The 19,544-nt window shown below is 38.4% G+C and overlaps 1 protein-coding gene across 1 annotated transcript in view; it reads left to right on the top strand.

Moving 5' to 3' along the window:
- LOC107596552 (partitioning defective 3 homolog B-like) overlaps positions 1-19,462 on the top strand; it is a gene marked incomplete at its 5' end in the record, with an annotated part of 104,698 nt that extends 85,236 nt beyond the window's left edge. Inside the window, one exon of the mRNA XM_016287306.1 lies at positions 19,236-19,462. Coding sequence (XP_016142792.1) covers positions 19,236-19,462 — 227 coding nt within the window. The remainder of the gene's footprint in view (positions 1-19,235) is intronic.
- Between the last annotated feature and the right edge of the window lie 82 nt (positions 19,463-19,544).

Below are 19,544 nucleotides of genomic sequence, written 5' to 3'. Positions count from 1 at the left end.
TTCTCCCCCCCCCCCCCCCCCCCCCCTCCCCCCGGCGTTCAGCATTGTGTTCAGCGGATTGATATTTACAATAAGCCTTTGCGCTGGTCCGAACAAAAGAGTTTTCAGATGCATATTAGAGAAGTGGGAGCTAGAGCAGGCCTTTGAGGTTCCTCTGTGTCTCTGAATAATAGGGCGGCTGTACAGTCATTACCGAGCCACCCGCTTCAATGCTAGCTTAAACAGCGGATCGGCATTTGTTTGTGTAGAAATCAGGCCATGGGGAAACGGATGCTGCTGTTGGCCTTGGACTAAGCCTCAGAAGAACCGACTTGTCCTCGAACCCGATAGTTGAAGTTTGTGTAGGCGAGGCTCAGAGAGAGTTTTGCATGCTTTTCTTTTTGTTTTATTTTGTTTATCTCTGTCATTCAAGAGGGAACTGGTTCAGAGTCATATTGAATGTAATGTATTCTGTATCACCAGCTAACCAAAGCAAGGGGAGTTTATTTTTCAAGACTTTCCTGTTCCTCATTGGAGGTTAATGCCATGTGATATTATATACCAGGGTTCCTCAAATCTTGCCCTGGAGGTCCAATGCGCTGCAGAGTTTAGCTCCAACCCTGATCAAACTCACCTACCTATATATATATATATGATGTCAGTTTAATCTTTATTTTTGTTTTTGTTTTTTTCATAATTTTCATTAGGATTGTTAACATAAGTAAATTTAAATCGGGCCCTATGGAAGTTTGCTGAGGCCCCCTGGTTGGGAAATACTTTTAAATAATACTAAAACAGAAAATGGTGGTAAAATATTTCATTTCTTAATTTTATTTAACATATTTGATTGTAATTGTAAATGTAGTTTTTACAATTCTGTGTACCATTTGTCAATGCATGTCTATATATGATCTACACATCAATATCGGCCATTGAAAACCGTATTGGTCGACCACTATTTGCAAGCTTTCGGTTACAAGCCCAGATCTCTCTTGTCTCTTCCCTCACTAATTTCTTTGTCTTTTCCCTTGTCATATTTTGGCCTGTAAGATACAACTATCCATCAATAAATCGCAGTGTACAGGGCTGTCGGGACCTTCCCCTGAGCTACAAGTGGAGGGTTAGTAGGATGGCCGCTGTGAGGCTTATGAAAGACTGATGCTTTTTCGCACGTCTCCTCGTCTCTCTTTTAACACACTCTCTGAGGCAGCCTGGTAAACGTACATCTGTTCCCAGCACCGCCGCTACCATCTGACAAACCTCAGAGCGCAGACACATAATGCAGCTAAACAGAGCGGTCAGCTCCAGCTCCATATGGCACGCCGTCTCGGCGTCACAGTCTTCACACCGCGCCAGTGCCAGGCCTAATTTGCATCACGGTGGGCACCTGTGCCAACCCCTGCCCATCTGCCTGTCGATCGGCCAGCACTGGCTCCAGCACCGGCACCATCAAGACCAGGCGGCTCCATCACAGTGGAGGATGGACCCGCATGAGTGATTCTACAAATCAGAGCATAGACGCCCCGGCAGGCTCCACCTAACGGGCAATTAGCTCTATAATTGTTTTAATTTGGATGACTGCCGGGAAAACTGAAAGGCACACCATGCTGTTACAGCAACACGTGGAATATTCCAGCAGAGAGAGAGAAACAGAAACAGCGGAGTGAGGAAAACAGCCGGGAAACTTGATTCAGCTGGTGTCTTTCTCAAGGTGAACCGTTTTGACTCGTCAGGAAATGCAGGCTACGATACAGCTCTTGCTTCTGTTAATCCGACTCGGTCTGACTCGGCCTGATCCCACTGTTTTTCCTCTTCCGTGTGTCTGCCGAGAGTCTGCCAGTGCGCCCACTGTGGCCAGCTCTCCTCCCGCGCCCATGCAATCATTCTAATGTGCACCGTTGTTCTGAGGAGATAAGCGTTTATGTGTTGGCTTGTCAGCGGTTGATGGGGTGAGGGATGTAAAGGTTATTGAATACCACCGTAGTTTTATTTATTTATATTTAGCAGGCAGCAGGGATTAGAGATGTGGGTTCGAGAGCTGTGCGGTGACGCTGCTCGCCACAGAATGTGACACAGCCTTCACTCAAAACTGACGTAACCCAGAATCTTTTGCCGTGAGATTGCCCTGTCACCCTGAGCAGGCCAAATATCCACAGATTAAATGGACTGAAAATGTGTAAAATTCTCCACAAGTCAACTTTTTCAAGGTCCAGGGAATGTGAACACTCTTGCATAGCTGGGGTAACTGATGAGTCCTTGCTTAACCTGACCTTTATTGTAAGCTTGTGCATCTACATAAACCCACCCAAATCCCTTTATTCTTTGGGACTGTCAGGGAGTTAACTTTAAGGCCTGTTCATACATTACCAGTCAAAAGTTTGGAATTAAGATTGATTTATTCATTTCTTTATTTTTGTAAGCTGTTTCTTATGTATAGGGTAATATTAACAAACAAACAAACAAACAAAAAAAGAAATTAATGCTCACTTTTATTCAACACGTATGGAGTAAATTAATCAAAATAGAAAAGATTAAAGATATTTTGAATGTTGAAAAGAATTTCTATTTATTTTTTTATTTTTTTTACTTCATATTCATCAAAGAATCCTGAAAAAAATATATTACAATCTCCACTGGAGTAGACTGGAGTAATGGCTGCTTAAAATTAAGGAATAAATTAAATGTGAAAATATATAACAATAGAAAATTGTTCTTTTAATTTGTAATATTTCACAATATTACTGTACAATATTATTTTTTACTGTATTTTGATCACATATTAGCATAACTTTTAGCACTTTATTTACTTTTTTTTTTTTTTTTTGGTCACAACATAATTTTAAAACGAAACAAAGCATCCCCATTGACTTTAGATATTCACGTCCAAACAAATTCCCTTTAAGACAAGTCAGGTTACTCTGTTGCAATTTTGGTAACACCCCCAGGAAGCTTGATTTTTTTTTTTTTTTGAAGGTGAACTAGAAAGCACCTTGAGACAGTCTCATTTAAACATTGTCCTGAATCAGCTGATTCAGGATGAATAAGCTATAAAAAATTTTCCCAGGAGAATAATCTCTACCAATTGCACATTTGTGTTGTGGCCTCCTCTTTTTGTGTTATTTTAGTTGGTTTAACTCTAGGCCAGTGTTTCCCAACCTTTTTTAGTCGCGGCACCCTTTGGAAATTTTAACAAACTTGTGGCACCCTACAAAATTTATTTTGTCACAATATTTGAAAATATATATATTTGAATATTTGTGCTCTCGACAGACGGCACCCCGGTTGGGAAACACTGCTCTAGGCTACATAGTTCATTTTGATATTCTGCTTTAAGTGGCCTGCTCTTGATAATATTGAGGGTTTCTCACCTTTTTTCACGTTTTTTTTTTTCTTTTTATCCCTTCACATATTCCTCTCATGTGTCCTCATAATTATATATTTTTTTTCCTGCAACCAGGGACTGAAGCATCTCAAGCATTCTGTAGATCGATAGAAAAATATTGACTGCCCTTTTCAATTAGCATTATGTGTGTTTGGGATGTCTGACCTCAAAGGTTAAGAGCAGGTGAAGTACAGACTAGCTGAGATGCCCCTTGAGAAACATGGCCTCTAACCCCACCGACTGTAAATCTGAATTTCCAAGTGCTTAAAATGTCTCTCATTGAAGAAACAGTCTTCATTTAGAGCTTTTAAAGGGGTTTAAACCTTTATGTTCTTACAGGCATGGTTGCTGTTAATTTACAAACTCCAAAATGAACCAAAGACTTTTTGGAATGAATAAAATGCGCAATTTTCATTTTTGGCTGAACTAGTCCTGTAATTCAGGAGAGGCTGAGGGGAGGCATTTCAGCCTGAATTTACCATCAAATGAAGATTTGTTAAACTGAATGTCAGCTATCTTGTTTTAAAGTGAGCCAGTATGGCTACAGACACCATTCGGGTTCTCTGATACTGAACACAAATCTCTTATTTGAGGTCAGAAACCCTACACATTGTCACTGTCTAGATGAATTATTTATTTTCTGACTCCGTTTCCTCCTCTGTTTTCCATCTCAATGTTATATGTGCCTGTTAAATCTTTAGCTGGCCAGTGCGGATGGTATTTTGTTCTTTGCCTGGCTCAGATTCAGTGTTATTGGCCACTATTTAGTGCCCAGTGGGAGTCACTGGCTAGTGTCCATTCTGCTGATAGTGGCCGTGTTGATCTGGTGGTAGCTGTGTCTATGGGTCAGAGCAGTGCTGCAAATCTGGGACATTAAGCCAGGATATGGCCCTGCAGCTCAATGATAAACATATGACAAAAGAGGAAAATCAACTTTTATGTCTCACTGTTTCTCAGTCCTTAGCATTCAAAGGCCAGATGTTTACATCAAGCCCTTCCTTTCAAAATCTTGTAACAGGTTACTGAGTCATACAATAACACTCGTATTTTCTGTTACATTCTGTTGTTTTAGCACACCCTTTATTAAGTAGCGCATTGTCTCTTAGCATTTTCTGATGCACTGTAAAACCAAAAAATTAACAATAACATGATTTTTTGTATTTTTTATGAATGCTATATTTAAATACTGCCATGTTAATGTTGCATCTTAAAAATAATACATAGTTGCCATTACATGTAAAGCTTTTCTTGCCATTTTTCCGCTTGTCATGTGTAGCAATTTTCATACAAGAGAAGCCGGACGTGTAAACAGTTGCTGTGATACAGTAGCTTGAAATATGCTGACTTGTTAACAATTTTTTATTTGAGGAATTCTGCTATTAGGTTTGTACTTTTTGGTCCGATTTTACCAAGTGCTTGTGTCTACAATGTGAGTTTATGCTCACTTAGAGTATCACATGTTTAGACTTCATTGGAATCACTTGTGAGTTGAGTTCCCTTTGTGTTTCACCATGTTCTATGTGTGTGTACAGCACATTGTTTAGTATTGTTAGAGTGTATAAATACATGTGTTTGTGAAGTTTAGTGGTACATTACTAGTATAGTGTGTTTGTGTGACAAACTGATGATTTAGCACCACAGGAGATCCTTATAGCTTGTGTGTGTGTGACAGAGAGACGGAGTAGCTCTATGGGAGGGTAAGGTATAGCCTCAGGTGGAGGATGGGACCCATTAGGATGTTTTACATCTTGCAGACAGATGGAGGCCCGTGTGGACTGCCAAATGCCCCTCATTCTGCTGCTGTGATACACACAAACACACACACTTAACAACAGATATTACACTGAATAACACACACAGTCCTGTGAAACCTACTGCAGCAAATGTAACCGCACACAGTAATAAGCCACAAGGCTGTGAATTACAGTGATTTTACGCATAGAAATAAGCATGTACCTACATTTTACAGTGTCTTTTTTTCCAAATTTAGAGTTGAAAGTGTCTGCTTTATTTTATTTTATTTTTACCCATAATATGCAGTAATCTTCCTCTGTCCTGAAGTCAGATCTGAGCCACTTCAGTGGAACTACACAGTGTTGAACACTTCCAAACTACCCATTAGGATGTTTTACATCTTGCAGACAGATGGAGGCCCGTGTGGACTGCCAAATGCCCCTCATTCTGCTGCTGTGATACACACACTTAACAACAGATATTACACTGAATAACACACACAGTCCTGTGAAACCTACTGCAGCAAATGTAACCGCACACAGTAATAAGCCACAAGGCTGTGAATTACAGTGATTTTACGCATAGAAATAAGCATGTACCTACATTTTACAGTGTCTTTTTTTCCAAATTTAGAGTTGAAAGTGTCTGCTTGATTTTATTTTATTTTTACCCATAATATGCAGTAATCTTCCTCTGTCCTGAAGTCAGATCTGAGCCACTTCAAACGTCCCTCAGTGAGTTGAACACTTCCAAACTTCACTTTTCTCATCAACCCGGCTACTTTTTATCAGAAATGAAATATTACATAATTAACCTTAATGTGGAGCAATTCAGCAAAATTGCAGTTCCTCAAAACCTCTTGGCTTTGTGACCGAACATATGACTGTCTCCCATTAGAGGCGATGGAGAAATGCAGCTTTCAGCTTTACCTTGTAAGGCAAGAGATTAACAGGATCTTTTAAGTCAGCCATGTTTGATAAACAGTTTTGAAGGCAACGCTGTACCATGTTGAAGAAAAAAACAACAACAGTTCAAACCAAACTGAGATGGTCGGCTGGTCTACCAGCTAAAACCACCAAACCACCTTTAAGATTTATTTTTTCAGCAGGATACGTGATGATGGATAGCTGAAGGACTGGAGGGGTGAAATGAAAGAGAAAGAAAGAAAAAGTTCCTGTGTGTGTGTAATGATGGTGTTGCTCTCTCTGCGGATGTTTATGTAGTGCAGAGAGAGTGAGAACAAATGTTCACTTCTCCTGCTACTGCCATTAACAGAGACTGCAGCAGGCCCACTCCCTCCGTTCTGTCACCAGCTGTCCTCTTTTCTTTCTCGCTCTTCTGCTTCTCTCCTCTCATTTATCCTCACATCTCTTGGCCATTTTGCCTTCCAGCGAATTCCACCACAGCTGCCATGATAATGGACCTTTTCTTTATGAAAAGTTTTTGGTAACACAAATAAGACTTAAAACAAAGCAAATAAATAGTATTAAAGCAATTTGTGAATCTGTTCAATTGATTAATTTAAACCTGCTTGTTCATAAGAGTTATTCATTTGAACTGTAGGGACTGATTTGTGAATCTGTTCAGCTGATTCATAAAAATTAACTAGTTCATAAAAGTTAGTCATCTGTGAATAGAACTTTAGAGACTGATCTGTGAATCTGTTCAACTAATTCTTTACAACACATTGGTTCATAAGAATTATTGATTTGTGGAAAGAGCTTTTGAGACAAATTTGTGAATCTCTTCATCTGATTCATTAAAACAAACTGGTTCATAAGAGTATTCAAACCCACCAGCTCATAAGATTATGCATTCACAAATTTGACGTCACCGATTGTGCCATTCATTGTTGCGTGTAGCAAAGATGACTCAACTAAAAGAAGCCAAATAGTGATGAAGGAAACTCTGCTATGTACTTTAAGAGGGTGTTCACATGTATTCTTGTTCTTGCGTTTGAAAACAGATAGATGAAATGGTCTTGAGTTAAAGCATGATAAAGTGTCTTGAAAATACAGTGCTCTTTGCACAAGATGGCGAGAAAATTTAGGCACATTGCTAAGGTCAAAGAAGCCTTAGCGCATGTTTACATTGACCAATAGAAACTCTACGTACACTCTGTGACGTTTCAGATTAACAACTGTATTTAAATGCATGCTTTTCCCGAACCGCAAATATTTGGCATGTTGGTGACCACAGCAAAGTTTTGGCATCTCTTGGCTGTGAACAAAAACATAATTCCAATCAGTTTAACCCAATAGACCTCACTATTCTTGACTAAGGTAATATTAGTTAACAAAGATTTGTTATGTCCATTATTGACGTTGGTGCTGTGTTTTATGCTCAGAAGGCTGCTTCACAAAGCGTGCTCCTGTAGTGTTGCCATGTCCACTTATAAGCCTATTTGGGCTTGTTGTCTGAGCTTCGCTCATAAAGTGAGCCACTATATGGAGTTAATAAAGTGTACCTCTGTGGGTATTTTTCCAATTATAACGCATTTGGACTTATTTAGGTTCATTTTGGGCTTATTTGGGCTTCTTTTTTGCTGTTTTTTCTAACAAGATCTGGCAAACATATCCCTGATGCATGTTTAAGTATGTCATTAACAAGTGGTTTCGTACACACTGCATATAATTTTGGTGAATTAATTTGTAGTTAGTTGTAGAATGCGGTTGCCACTTCTTTAAATCTCTGCATGTGAACAAAACCAGACTGATCACTAAATATTGAAGTGACAAAAACATTTTGCTGTACTGTGTAGTTGACTTACAGTATGCATGATAAAAATAGAGCAGGAAAAATATTGTGTGAATATCCCCGAGATGTAACTACTAACAATTCCTTACTAATCTTTCATTTCCCTGCCTTTATTTTAAATAGTCACACATTTTTATTTATTTATCTATTTATTGTCACATTTTTTAGCATTTTCGTCACAGTCTGCAGCACTGTTGAGTCATATTCATGTTTTACTGTTGTCTTTCAAGGGCACTGTTACACCATGATGATGCTCAGTGAGGTTGACAGGTACATGCTGGCTGCATCCTTAACTCTTCTCGTCATATTCATATTTAGCCCGACTGAGGTTGATTTATTGTGTATCTGCATCTTTTTGTAAATCAGTGTTTATTTATATGTGAAAATGTTTGTATGCATGTGTGTGTGTGTGTGTGTGTTTGAGCACTGGTGTGTGACCTTTAGTGAGTGTGCTAATGGCCTCTAAAAGCTTCTGAAACAAGTGTCAGAGTCACAGATGGTGCAGCTTACCTCACCCCTTCCTCACAGACCTGCTGACGGAGTGACGGCCCCCCTTGTTCCTCGTCTCTCTCAATTAACACATTTCCAAATGTCTTTCCTGCTGTGTGTTTGTATGTTTGATCAAGTCAGCAACCAAGTCTGATGCTCATCAGCAAAAAGCCTTTGGATAGGATGTGACATCACTTCGCCCCGCACAGCAGGGCAGAAGCAGAGACACGTGGTGGTCTATATAGAAGCCCCAAAAACAATTTGGACACTAGATTAGTCACACTTAAAAATGTATGAATGTCAGTTCATTATAAAACAAAATATCAGAACAACTGGCATTTATTTTCAAGCATAACATTTCACAAAATTATATTTGTTAGGTTTTAAATTACCGTATTGGCCCGAATATAAGACAACCCTGATTATAAGACGACCCCCCTTTTTCCAGATGTACCTTTTGGAAAAAGGATTTTTAAAAAACAAATCTTGTTTGTTCTCAGTTAAACACATTTTGTCTTCAATTATTTTCATATTGCATATTTTTCCTATTTTAATTTTTGTTTTGAAAGTATGGTAAAAACTGGTCAAATGTACCAACAATCACATTTAAAAAATATACAACTTTTTGATATACCATTAAAAAAAAAAAAAAACAGGTAGCAACATCTGAATTGGGACATTTAGGCTATACATCTAATAGTAGCCCACCAAAATCTTATTAACAGTAGAAGTTAAATCTTACTGTAGTCTTCGAATCTGGGTACTGTCTTACGTTTTAAAATCACAAAGGGAGTTTGGTCCCATCAGGCTAACGTGACAGTCACGACTCATGCAGCTGTAAGGTTTTCTTTTTCTTTAGTTTTTACTCACGATCTTTACAACACGCATTACATTACGTATTTCATGGCACACTCGTTTTATGCGTATTTGGCGCCACATATTGTTGTGGGTGTATTATTGACATGTCAAAGTCTAGACCCTGAATATAAGACGACCGCGTTTTTTCAGATGTATTTCCAAGACAAAAACTTTGTCTTATATTCGGGTCAATACGGTAAGAGGAAAAGTAGTGAGACATTTTATCTGTCAAACGTTGGTAGATGTTCATAGGTAATGTGATTTAAACTACACATGTTTATGCCTTATTTCAGATGCCTATTTTTTTTTTATTAATGAAATTAAATTTTAAGTGTCGCTTAAGTGTCCAAAAACCTTTAAATGTGAGAAACATTGTGGGTCTTTCTTTATCAGATGTAGGGTGTCTACGATTTAGATCAAGGACCAGCCTCCCTCTCCTAAACCCCAGTTTGACTCTCTACTAGGAGTATAAAATGGCTCATGTCAGTCATCAGTGGTGACAGCTGCCCACACCGGCGCCCAGCTCACCTTTACAAGCGCTGTGATCTGGAGATAGGTTTATTTCTGTGAAAGGGTATGGTCGTCTCAGTCTTCGGTTCACCATGGTAACGGTATCATGGGGAGGTGCGTGCGGTTCGAGTGGAGGTATACAGTAGCTAACTGGCCACCGCTGTTCTCCCCTCCATCTACATATGAATCACTAAAAGGCCTCTTTAATGGAAGTTCAATCATCTCCCCTTTGATTCCCAAGATGCAATGTTCTGATTAAGGTGATTGGATGAATGGAAAATGGCATGAATATGTGATTGGGTCTATGTGTCCCACCGCTCAATGGGTCTTTTCTTTTTCATTGTCTTTTTTTTTCTTCATCTGTAGCGCCTCTGTGCTAAGGCTCTTGTTCCGACTTATCCTTTTTTTCAAAACAGGCCTGTTCCTGCCTTTGATTACATTAAAGAGTGAAGATGTGGCAGGCTTGCTTAGACCAGGCTCTGAAAGGTAACAATCAGCACGAGAATATGGTAGATTTGAGCGGAAATGGATGGGAACAGCTAAATAGGAGCTGCAGGAACAGTGCTTTCCTTTTCTTTCTGGAAGTCGTTTAATAATCATATGCAACATGTGTGTGCAGTATAGAATATACTGTTTATTTTATGTTTACTGGCTGGTGACAAGCGATTCTTATTCTGACCCAATTTGTCTGTGTTTACAGGATGCAGACTGTTCTGATTTTGTGTGTGTGTTTGTGTGTGTGTGTAGGGGACGTATCATGAAAAACTGGATTTTTCTCTCTTTCTGCTCTTGTGAATAAGAGTTCACATTTATCATTGATTACATTTAATGACATGTCATTAATTCATGCAATACAATTGCCATCCTAACTGATCCATTGATCAGTATTTCATTCAGATCCGTTGAGTTCAGGGTAAATACACTATTGTATAGTTACGAAAAAGTTTGAGGTTAGTAAGAATTTTTTTTTTTAAATAATTATTATTATTCAGCAAGCACACATTAGGCTATGTTCACACTTGCTATCTTTTTTAGAGCTGGCAGTGTCTGTTTTACTATATAATCCTATGGAGTAAACCGTGTTTTTAGAACTGTCCTGAGCGCCTTTTTAAACGCCACTGCCGGTGTCTTTTCTGCAGCTCAGAGCGTCTTTTCAAGTTGAAAAAAAAAACTATGTCAAGTGCCTTTTTGACAGCTGACCAATGACAAGCGAATAGCGAAACCTGTCGGTTCCATAACAACTGGAACAACAAGAAAAAATGGATGCATCATCCAACCGGAGCTCCTGGACTGAATTGTTGTAAGCACCATACTGTTTCCTTCCTCGTATAATGCTGTGCACCAACAAATGTCGTTGTGAACCGACATTCTCCTGTGCACCACACAGCACTAGGCTACTGTTGCAGCTGTTTTATATCAACAAAAGATGCCCTTGGCTGCTATTTGTAACCAAAATGCTACCAGATTTTATTTTACTTGTCAGAAAAAATGCCAAGTGTGAACACGCCCTTAGATTGGTCAAATGTGACTGCAATAACATTATTGACATTACAAAATATTTCTATTTCAAATAAATGGTGTTCTTTTGAACTTTATATTCATCAGAGAAATAAAGTTGCATCATGGTTTCCAAAGAAACTTTCCTCTAAGATACAAGCTGTTGCAGAGTCCAATTTTTCAGTAAATGTCAAGTCAAAGTATTTTGACATGAAGTTGCTTTTTTTGGTTTGATATATAGCATCAATATTGACTCCATGGACATCATGAGCAGAAAAGTTCTTCTGAAAATCTCTGTGCCAGTGTTTTTTTTTCCATCTCATCTCTAACTGTAGTCACAGGCTAATCTGCACCTTTCCAAGTGAGAAATTCTCTGAAGTCCATCTTCTCAACAACTCATTTGCAACAGGAGGTTGAAAGCTCTTTGAGGTTGAATATTCCCATAATGCTCCTCAAGTAATCAGAAACATGCAAGCACCTGTCATTTCCTGTTATGTTATTTGTATATGAGGTCAGTTGTCTATGCTAATTCAGAGAATTTGTACTTGCAGCCTGGATGGTGCCGGTCAAACCCTCTTTAGTTGACTAAATTAAAGAGTTGTCTAGCACCACAGACGTCTGAATTATTTCCATTATTCTACTGTAAACAAAGAGACACTGTACTGAGCACACAACCTCACGGTGTCCTAATGGCCAAGATATGTGAATAAGAGTAGAATCTCAATCCATATCTGAACTCTGTTTTGGTTATTAAACTGGTTTATCACTGAAAATGATGTATATTTTAATTCAGAATAAGCATTAATCGGTTTTATATTAAACAAACCCCAAATTTTTCATGTTTAAAGGACAGGCAGGCAGAAACTTTATGGCCGCAGATGGTTTTGCATCTGTAGGGGTTAATAGTGCCATATGGGCCGATGATTAGTTAGTCTGTAAATTTGTTGGGTTTAGATGTAGACACAGTGTAACTATTCAACAAGACATAATGGAAGAACCATTAGATCTATGGAGGTCAGGTACCTCATGTGGTTCTGCCTAATAGAGTTCTTAAATCAAAAAGTTTGAGAGCAACAAGGTCTTGCGAAACAATCAGAATCTATTATCCTAATTTAATTTCATCATGTTGTTGTGCTTCATTTCTGTAATGCATTTTTTGGTGATTTATGAAGCAGATCGCCATTAAGACAATATAGAGAATGTTTTATATATTTTACAAATCCCAAATGTAGCGAACCCTCTTTTAGCATGTATTGTTGCCTTTTTTGGGTTATTTCCAGTCTCTGCGGACTCGCAGGCTTTCTTTGCTCAGTTTAATGGCTGTGGAAAGTGGGGTGATTATAGCTGAGGATGACGGTGTAATTTGAGCCATTATGGTGCTCTGTGGATGCTACTAACGATGTACACCGCGAGTGCTAATGAACATGACAGATTACTGTTGCGCCGTGTGTATGATTAGACCTCATGGGTTTTACCTCCACCTACGGTCCAGATTCAGGCTAGAGCATTTGCCATATGCTCAAATTCTGAGTTCGTGGAGGGGTTCTGGAATATTTATGAAGCCTTATGATCTAAAGCATTTTTCACCATCGCTGATTTGTTGGTTTGTGTACTGTGTGGTAACTTTTTTTTTCACTACTATTTTTTTTTTGTCTCAGCCATAGTGAGATAAATTGAAGATGCCAACCTCAATATGGACGGTGAAATAATTTCTTATTACAGTTGATTTGGCATGTCAATCAAATGTTGGGGGTAAAATACAATCAACAGGAAATGGAAGTTCTCATATGAATATTTAGAGATAGAGAAAGACTGATATTAAAAATCTGGCCTGTACAGATAAGCCAATAATTAATTTCATGTTATGTCTGATAACTGTTAAATGGCTGGTGTTAAAATTCTATTCTGTTTTGTCTTAATTACATTTGAAAGACTAAAACATTTTACTTTAGTATACTATATTATAAGTGAATTTAGACGTCACAACATTTAATGTACAGTATGAAAAGTGGGTGTGCTAAAAATAGCATTTTAAAGAGTTAATAAATTATTAGTGTTTTAAAGATTAACTTTAATTGAGCATTAGATGATAATCTAGCAGAGACAATCTAAATTAAAGATATGAGAAACATGCATTCGCAATTAAATATCAAATACCGATGGTCCTGTTAAAATGAAGTGCTTCAATATCAACCAGTACCCAATATGTTACTGATGTCATGCATCGCTATTTATAGACTACCAAAAATCCAAGTATCTATCTTCAGAACATTTTTGGTGTTGTTGATAATCGGTTTTTAAGTAATGACCCCTGCTCAATATTTTGAGTGATGTGATGGAGCTCAGAATTCCTGGATTGATGGTCTGAGAAAAATGTCTCCAAGTGAAACCAAACTTCTCCACTTTGGTTTTGTCTGTACACTCAAAAATATAGACAAGAGTGAGGCTAGTCACTGGAGAAAGTATCCTCAGTCACAAATGAAGCACACTGGGAGAAGTTCTTCTGAAGTTCTGAGGACTTGTGGTGACCAAGAGCAGAAGCCAGAGATCTGAGCAGGGGGGAGGTGTTCTGCTCGGCCTTTCTTTATCAGATGTAGGGTGTCTACGATTTAGATCAAGGACCAGCCTCCCTCTCCTAAACCCCAGTTTGACTCTCTACTAGGAGTATAAAATGGCTCATGTCAGTCATCAGTGGTGACAGCTGCCCACACCGGCGCCCAGCTCACCTTTACAAGCGCTGTGATCTGGAGATAGGTTTATTTCTGTGAAAGGGTATGGTCGTCTCAGTCTTCGGTTCACCATGGTAACGGTATCATGGGGAGGTGCGTGCGGTTCGAGTGGAGGTATACAGTAGCTAACTGGCCACCGCTGTTCTCCCCTCCATCTACATATGAATCACTAAAAGGCCTCTTTAATGGAAGTTCAATCATCTCCCCTTTGATTCCCAAGATGCAATGTTCTGATTAAGGTGATTGGATGAATGGAAAATGGCATGAATATGTGATTGGGTCTATGTGTCCCACCGCTCAATGGGTCTTTTCTTTTTCATTGTCTTTTTTTTTCTTCATCTGTAGCGCCTCTGTGCTAAGGCTCTTGTTCCGACTTATCCTTTTTTTCAAAACAGGCCTGTTCCTGCCTTTGATTACATTAAAGAGTGAAGATGTGGCAGGCTTGCTTAGACCAGGCTCTGAAAGGTAACAATCAGCACGAGAATATGGTAGATTTGAGCGGAAATGGATGGGAACAGCTAAATAGGAGCTGCAGGAACAGTGCTTTCCTTTTCTTTCTGGAAGTCGTTTAATAATCATATGCAACATGTGTGTGCAGTATAGAATATACTGTTTATTTTATGTTTACTGGCTGGTGACAAGCGATTCTTATTCTGACCCAATTTGTCTGTGTTTACAGGATGCAGACTGTTCTGATTTTGTGTGTGTGTTTGTGTGTGTGTGTAGGGGACGTATCATGAAAAACTGGATTTTTCTCTCTTTCTGCTCTTGTGAATAAGAGTTCACATTTATCATTGATTACATTTAATGACATGTCATTAATTCATGCAATACAATTGCCATCCTAACTGATCCATTGATCAGTATTTCATTCAGATCCGTTGAGTTCAGGGTAAATACACTATTGTATAGTTACGAAAAAGTTTGAGGTTAGTAAGAATTTTTTTTTTTAAATAATTATTATTATTCAGCAAGCACACATTAGGCTATGTTCACACTTGCTATCTTTTTTAGAGCTGGCAGTGTCTGTTTTACTATATAATCCTATGGAGTAAACCGTGTTTTTAGAACTGTCCTGAGCGCCTTTTTAAACGCCACTGCCGGTGTCTTTTCTGCAGCTCAGAGCGTCTTTTCAAGTTGAAAAAAAAAACTATGTCAAGTGCCTTTTTGACAGCTGACCAATGACAAGCGAATAGCGAAACCTGTCGGTTCCATAACAACTGGAACAACAAGAAAAAATGGATGCATCATCCAACCGGAGCTCCTGGACTGAATTGTTGTAAGCACCATACTGTTTCCTTCCTCGTATAATGCTGTGCACCAACAAATGTCGTTGTGAACCGACATTCTCCTGTGCACCACACAGCACTAGGCTACTGTTGCAGCTGTTTTATATCAACAAAAGATGCCCTTGGCTGCTATTTGTAACCAAAATGCTACCAGATTTTATTTTACTTGTCAGAAAAAATGCCAAGTGTGAACACGCCCTTAGATTGGTCAAATGTGACTGCAATAACATTATTGACATTACAAAATATTTCTATTTCAAATAAATGGTGTTCTTTTGAACTTTATATTCATCAGAGAAATAAAGTTGCATCATGGTTTCCAAAGAAACTTTCCTCTAAGATACAAGCTGTTGCAGAGTCCAATTTTTCAGTAAATGTCAAGTCAAAGTATTTTGACATGAAGTTGCTTTTTTTGGTTTGATATATAGCATCAATATTGACTCCATGGACATCATGAGCAGAAAAGTTCTTCTGAAAATCTCTGTGCCAGTGTTTTTTTTTCCATCTCATCTCTAACTGTAGTCACAGGCTAATCTGCACCTTTCCAAGTGAGAAATTCTCTGAAGTCCATCTTCTCAACAACTCATTTGCAACAGGAGGTTGAAAGCTCTTTGAGGTTGAATATTCCCATAATGCTCCTCAAGTAATCAGAAACATGCAAGCACCTTTCATTTCCTGTTATGTTATTTGTATATGAGGTCAGTTGTCTATGCTAATTCAGAGAATTTGTACTTGCAGCCTGGATGGTGCCGGTCAAACCCTCTTTAGTTGACTAAATTAAAGAGTTGTCTAGCACCACAGACGTCTGAATTATTTCCATTATTCTACTGTATAAACAAAGAGACACTGTACTGAGCACACAACCTCACGGTGTCCTAATGGCCAAGATATGTGAATAAGAGTAGAATCTCAATCCATATCTGAACTCTGTTTTGGTTATTAAACTGGTTTATCACTGAAAATGATGTATATTTTAATTCAGAATAAGCATTAATCGGTTTTATATTAAACAAACCCCAAATTTTTCATGTTTAAAGGACAGGCAGGCAGAAACTTTATGGCCGCAGATGGTTTTGCATCTGTAGGGGTTAATAGTGCCATATGGGCCGATGATTAGTTAGTCTGTAAATTTGTTGGGTTTAGATGTAGACACAGTGTAACTATTCAACAAGACATAATGGAAGAACCATTAGATCTATGGAGGTCAGGTACCTCATGTGGTTCTGCCTAATAGAGTTCTTAAATCAAAAAGTTTGAGAGCAACAAGGTCTTGCGAAACAATCAGAATCTATTATCCTAATTTAATTTCATCATGTTGTTGTGCTTCATTTCTGTAATGCATTTTTTGGTGATTTATGAAGCAGATCGCCATTAAGACAATATAGAGAATGTTTTATATATTTTACAAATCCCAAATGTAGCGAACCCTCTTTTAGCATGTATTGTTGCCTTTTTTGGGTTATTTCCAGTCTCTGCGGACTCGCAGGCTTTCTTTGCTCAGTTTAATGGCTGTGGAAAGTGGGGTGATTATAGCTGAGGATGACGGTGTAATTTGAGCCATTATGGTGCTCTGTGGATGCTACTAACGATGTACACCGCGAGTGCTAATGAACATGACAGATTACTGTTGCGCCGTGTGTATGATTAGACCTCATGGGTTTTACCTCCACCTACGGTCCAGATTCAGGCTAGAGCATTTGCCATATGCTCAAATTCTGAGTTCGTGGAGGGGTTCTGGAATATTTATGAAGCCTTATGATCTAAAGCATTTTTCACCATCGCTGATTTGTTGGTTTGTGTACTGTGTGGTAACTTTTTTTTTCACTACTATTTTTTTTTGTCTCAGCCATAGTGAGATAAATTGAAGATGCCAACCTCAATATGGACGGTGAAATAATTTCTTATTACAGTTGATTTGGCATGTCAATCAAATGTTGGGGGTAAAATACAATCAACAGGAAATGGAAGTTCTCATATGAATATTTAGAGATAGAGAAAGACTGATATTAAAAATCTGGCCTGTACAGATAAGCCAATAATTAATTTCATGTTATGTCTGATAACTGTTAAATGGCTGGTGTTAAAATTCTATTCTGTTTTGTCTTAATTACATTTGAAAGACTAAAACATTTTACTTTAGTATACTATATTATAAGTGAATTTAGACGTCACAACATTTAATGTACAGTATGAAAAGTGGATGTGCTAAAGATTGCATTTGAAAGAGTTATTAAATTATTAGTGTTTTAAAGATTAACTTTAATTGAGCATTAGATGATAATCTAGCAGAGACAATCTAAATTAAAGATATGAGAAACATGCATTCGCAATTAAATATCAAATACCGATGGTCCTGTTAAAATGAAGTGCTTCAATATCAACCAGTACCCAATATGTTACTGATGTCATGCATCGCTATTTATAGACTACCAAAAATCCAAGTATCTATCTTCAGAACATTTTTGGTGTTGTTGATAATCGGTTTTTAAGTAATGACCCCTGCTCAATATTTTGAGTGATGTGATGGAGCTCAGAATTCCTGGATTGATGGTCTGAGAAAAATGTCTCCAAGTGAAACCAAACTTCTCCACTTTGGTTTTGTCTGTACACTCAAAAATATAGACAAGAGTGAGGCTAGTCACTGGAGAAAGTATCCTCAGTCACAAATGAAGCACACTTGGAATCTGCTATTCAATTGTAAAATTACTGGAAATTACAGAATCTGCCATAGTGCCTTTGCCGTGGATATTTCAAAAGCATAATAAAACCTTAACAGACATCCTAATTCATAATTTTTTTTTCTGTGGTGTTGCACTGATTGTTGCAGCATTGTCAGAGCACTGGCTTTAATGAAAGCTTCTCATATAGAGTAATTGATTGTGATTTAATTATAGAGCCATAGATGAAGATGATTGGAGGAATATGAAAAGAGCAGAATGAGGCCTTTTGTGGTCTGGCTGATGCACACACATCAGTCAAAAGTGGCCCCTGGCATCTGTAACCTCCCCTCTGGGGCCCCAGTGCCACTCAAATGCACCCCATGGCTATGTTTGTGAGGATGTGAGAACAACAGATTTTCTTGCTTTTTTACTCTTTGCTATTGACGAGTACATGTGTGGAACTTCCTATAGTGTGAGTGGTGTCCACCTGTCCCTCATCTAATCCTCGTCCTGTCTTTCTCTTTCAAGCACTCGTTATCTGATCTCATTCTGCTCTTTCATTTTTTTGTTCTTTTCTTGCTCTTTATTCCATTTTGGCCTTTTTTAGGTGTTTTTTTTTTTTTTTAGGTTTTTGTTCTAGACTTTATGTTGGGAAGAAATAAGGACACGATAGTTCAGATTTGAATCTGTATTACCCGAATGTGGACCAGGGCTCAGCATGGCCCCATAGAAAATGTTTGGGATTGGCAAACCCACTCATGTTTAAATACAGTAGTCATCCTTGAAAATATAATGATGGACAGAGCGGTTTGGTGTCTCGTGACTATAAACAAGGCACAGAAAGTGTAATTTCTGGGCCTGTTTTCTGTTTTTGACAAAAGTAATTTTAGCACCTCAAGACATATTAAAGGTTACTGTACTCAAAACGTACCCTCATGTGGATCCAAACCTGTATGACTTTATTTTTTCTGCTGAACACAAAAGAAGATAATTTGAAGAATGTTGATAGCCAAACAGTTTCAGTTCTCAATGGCTTTCATTGTAATTTTTTTGTCCATATAATGGAAGTCACTGGGAGCTAATAATATTTAAAATATCTTCTTTTGATTTCCACAGAAGAAAGTAAGTCATACCGGGTTGGAATGACAAATTATGACATGTTTTTTTTTTTGATTGGACTCAAAGAAAGAGTAACATCAATATTTAGCTTCAATATGTGACACTAACCACTGCATCACAGCTCCAACTTTTTCATTCTGTACTTACTTCCCATTCTCTATTCATCCACTTCCTTCACCCTTTCATGCTGCATTAGTTTTTCCATCACTCCATGTTGTCTCATGTCTCACAGTGTCTCTGCTCTTTGATGAAGATCCTGGCATGGTGGCAGTAGTGATAGCAGAAATTTCACGCTGTTTTTCTTGCTTCTCCGCCTGCGTGTTGACTGAACAGATGGGCTGGCAGTCTTGGATCTCACCTCTCCTCCCTGTGCCCTTTCAACCCCCGCCATCCGCGCACTGGTACCCTGTACCAGGGGTGCCATTATCCCAGAACCTGCCCTGCTCCCCTTACTTTTAAACACTGTTATCCTGCTGGCCTGGAGAGCATGGGCACCAGAAGGCTTTTTCTTGGCCTTTTCTATGTTGGGTACTGAAAGAGA

Source organism: Sinocyclocheilus grahami, unplaced genomic scaffold (assembly GCF_001515645.1).
Source record: "Sinocyclocheilus grahami isolate Dianchi unplaced genomic scaffold, SAMN03320097.WGS_v1.1 scaffold220.1, whole genome shotgun sequence".
Lineage (NCBI taxonomy): Eukaryota > Metazoa > Chordata > Actinopteri > Cypriniformes > Cyprinidae > Sinocyclocheilus > Sinocyclocheilus grahami.
This window is presented reverse-complemented; position numbering and strand designations above follow the sequence as displayed.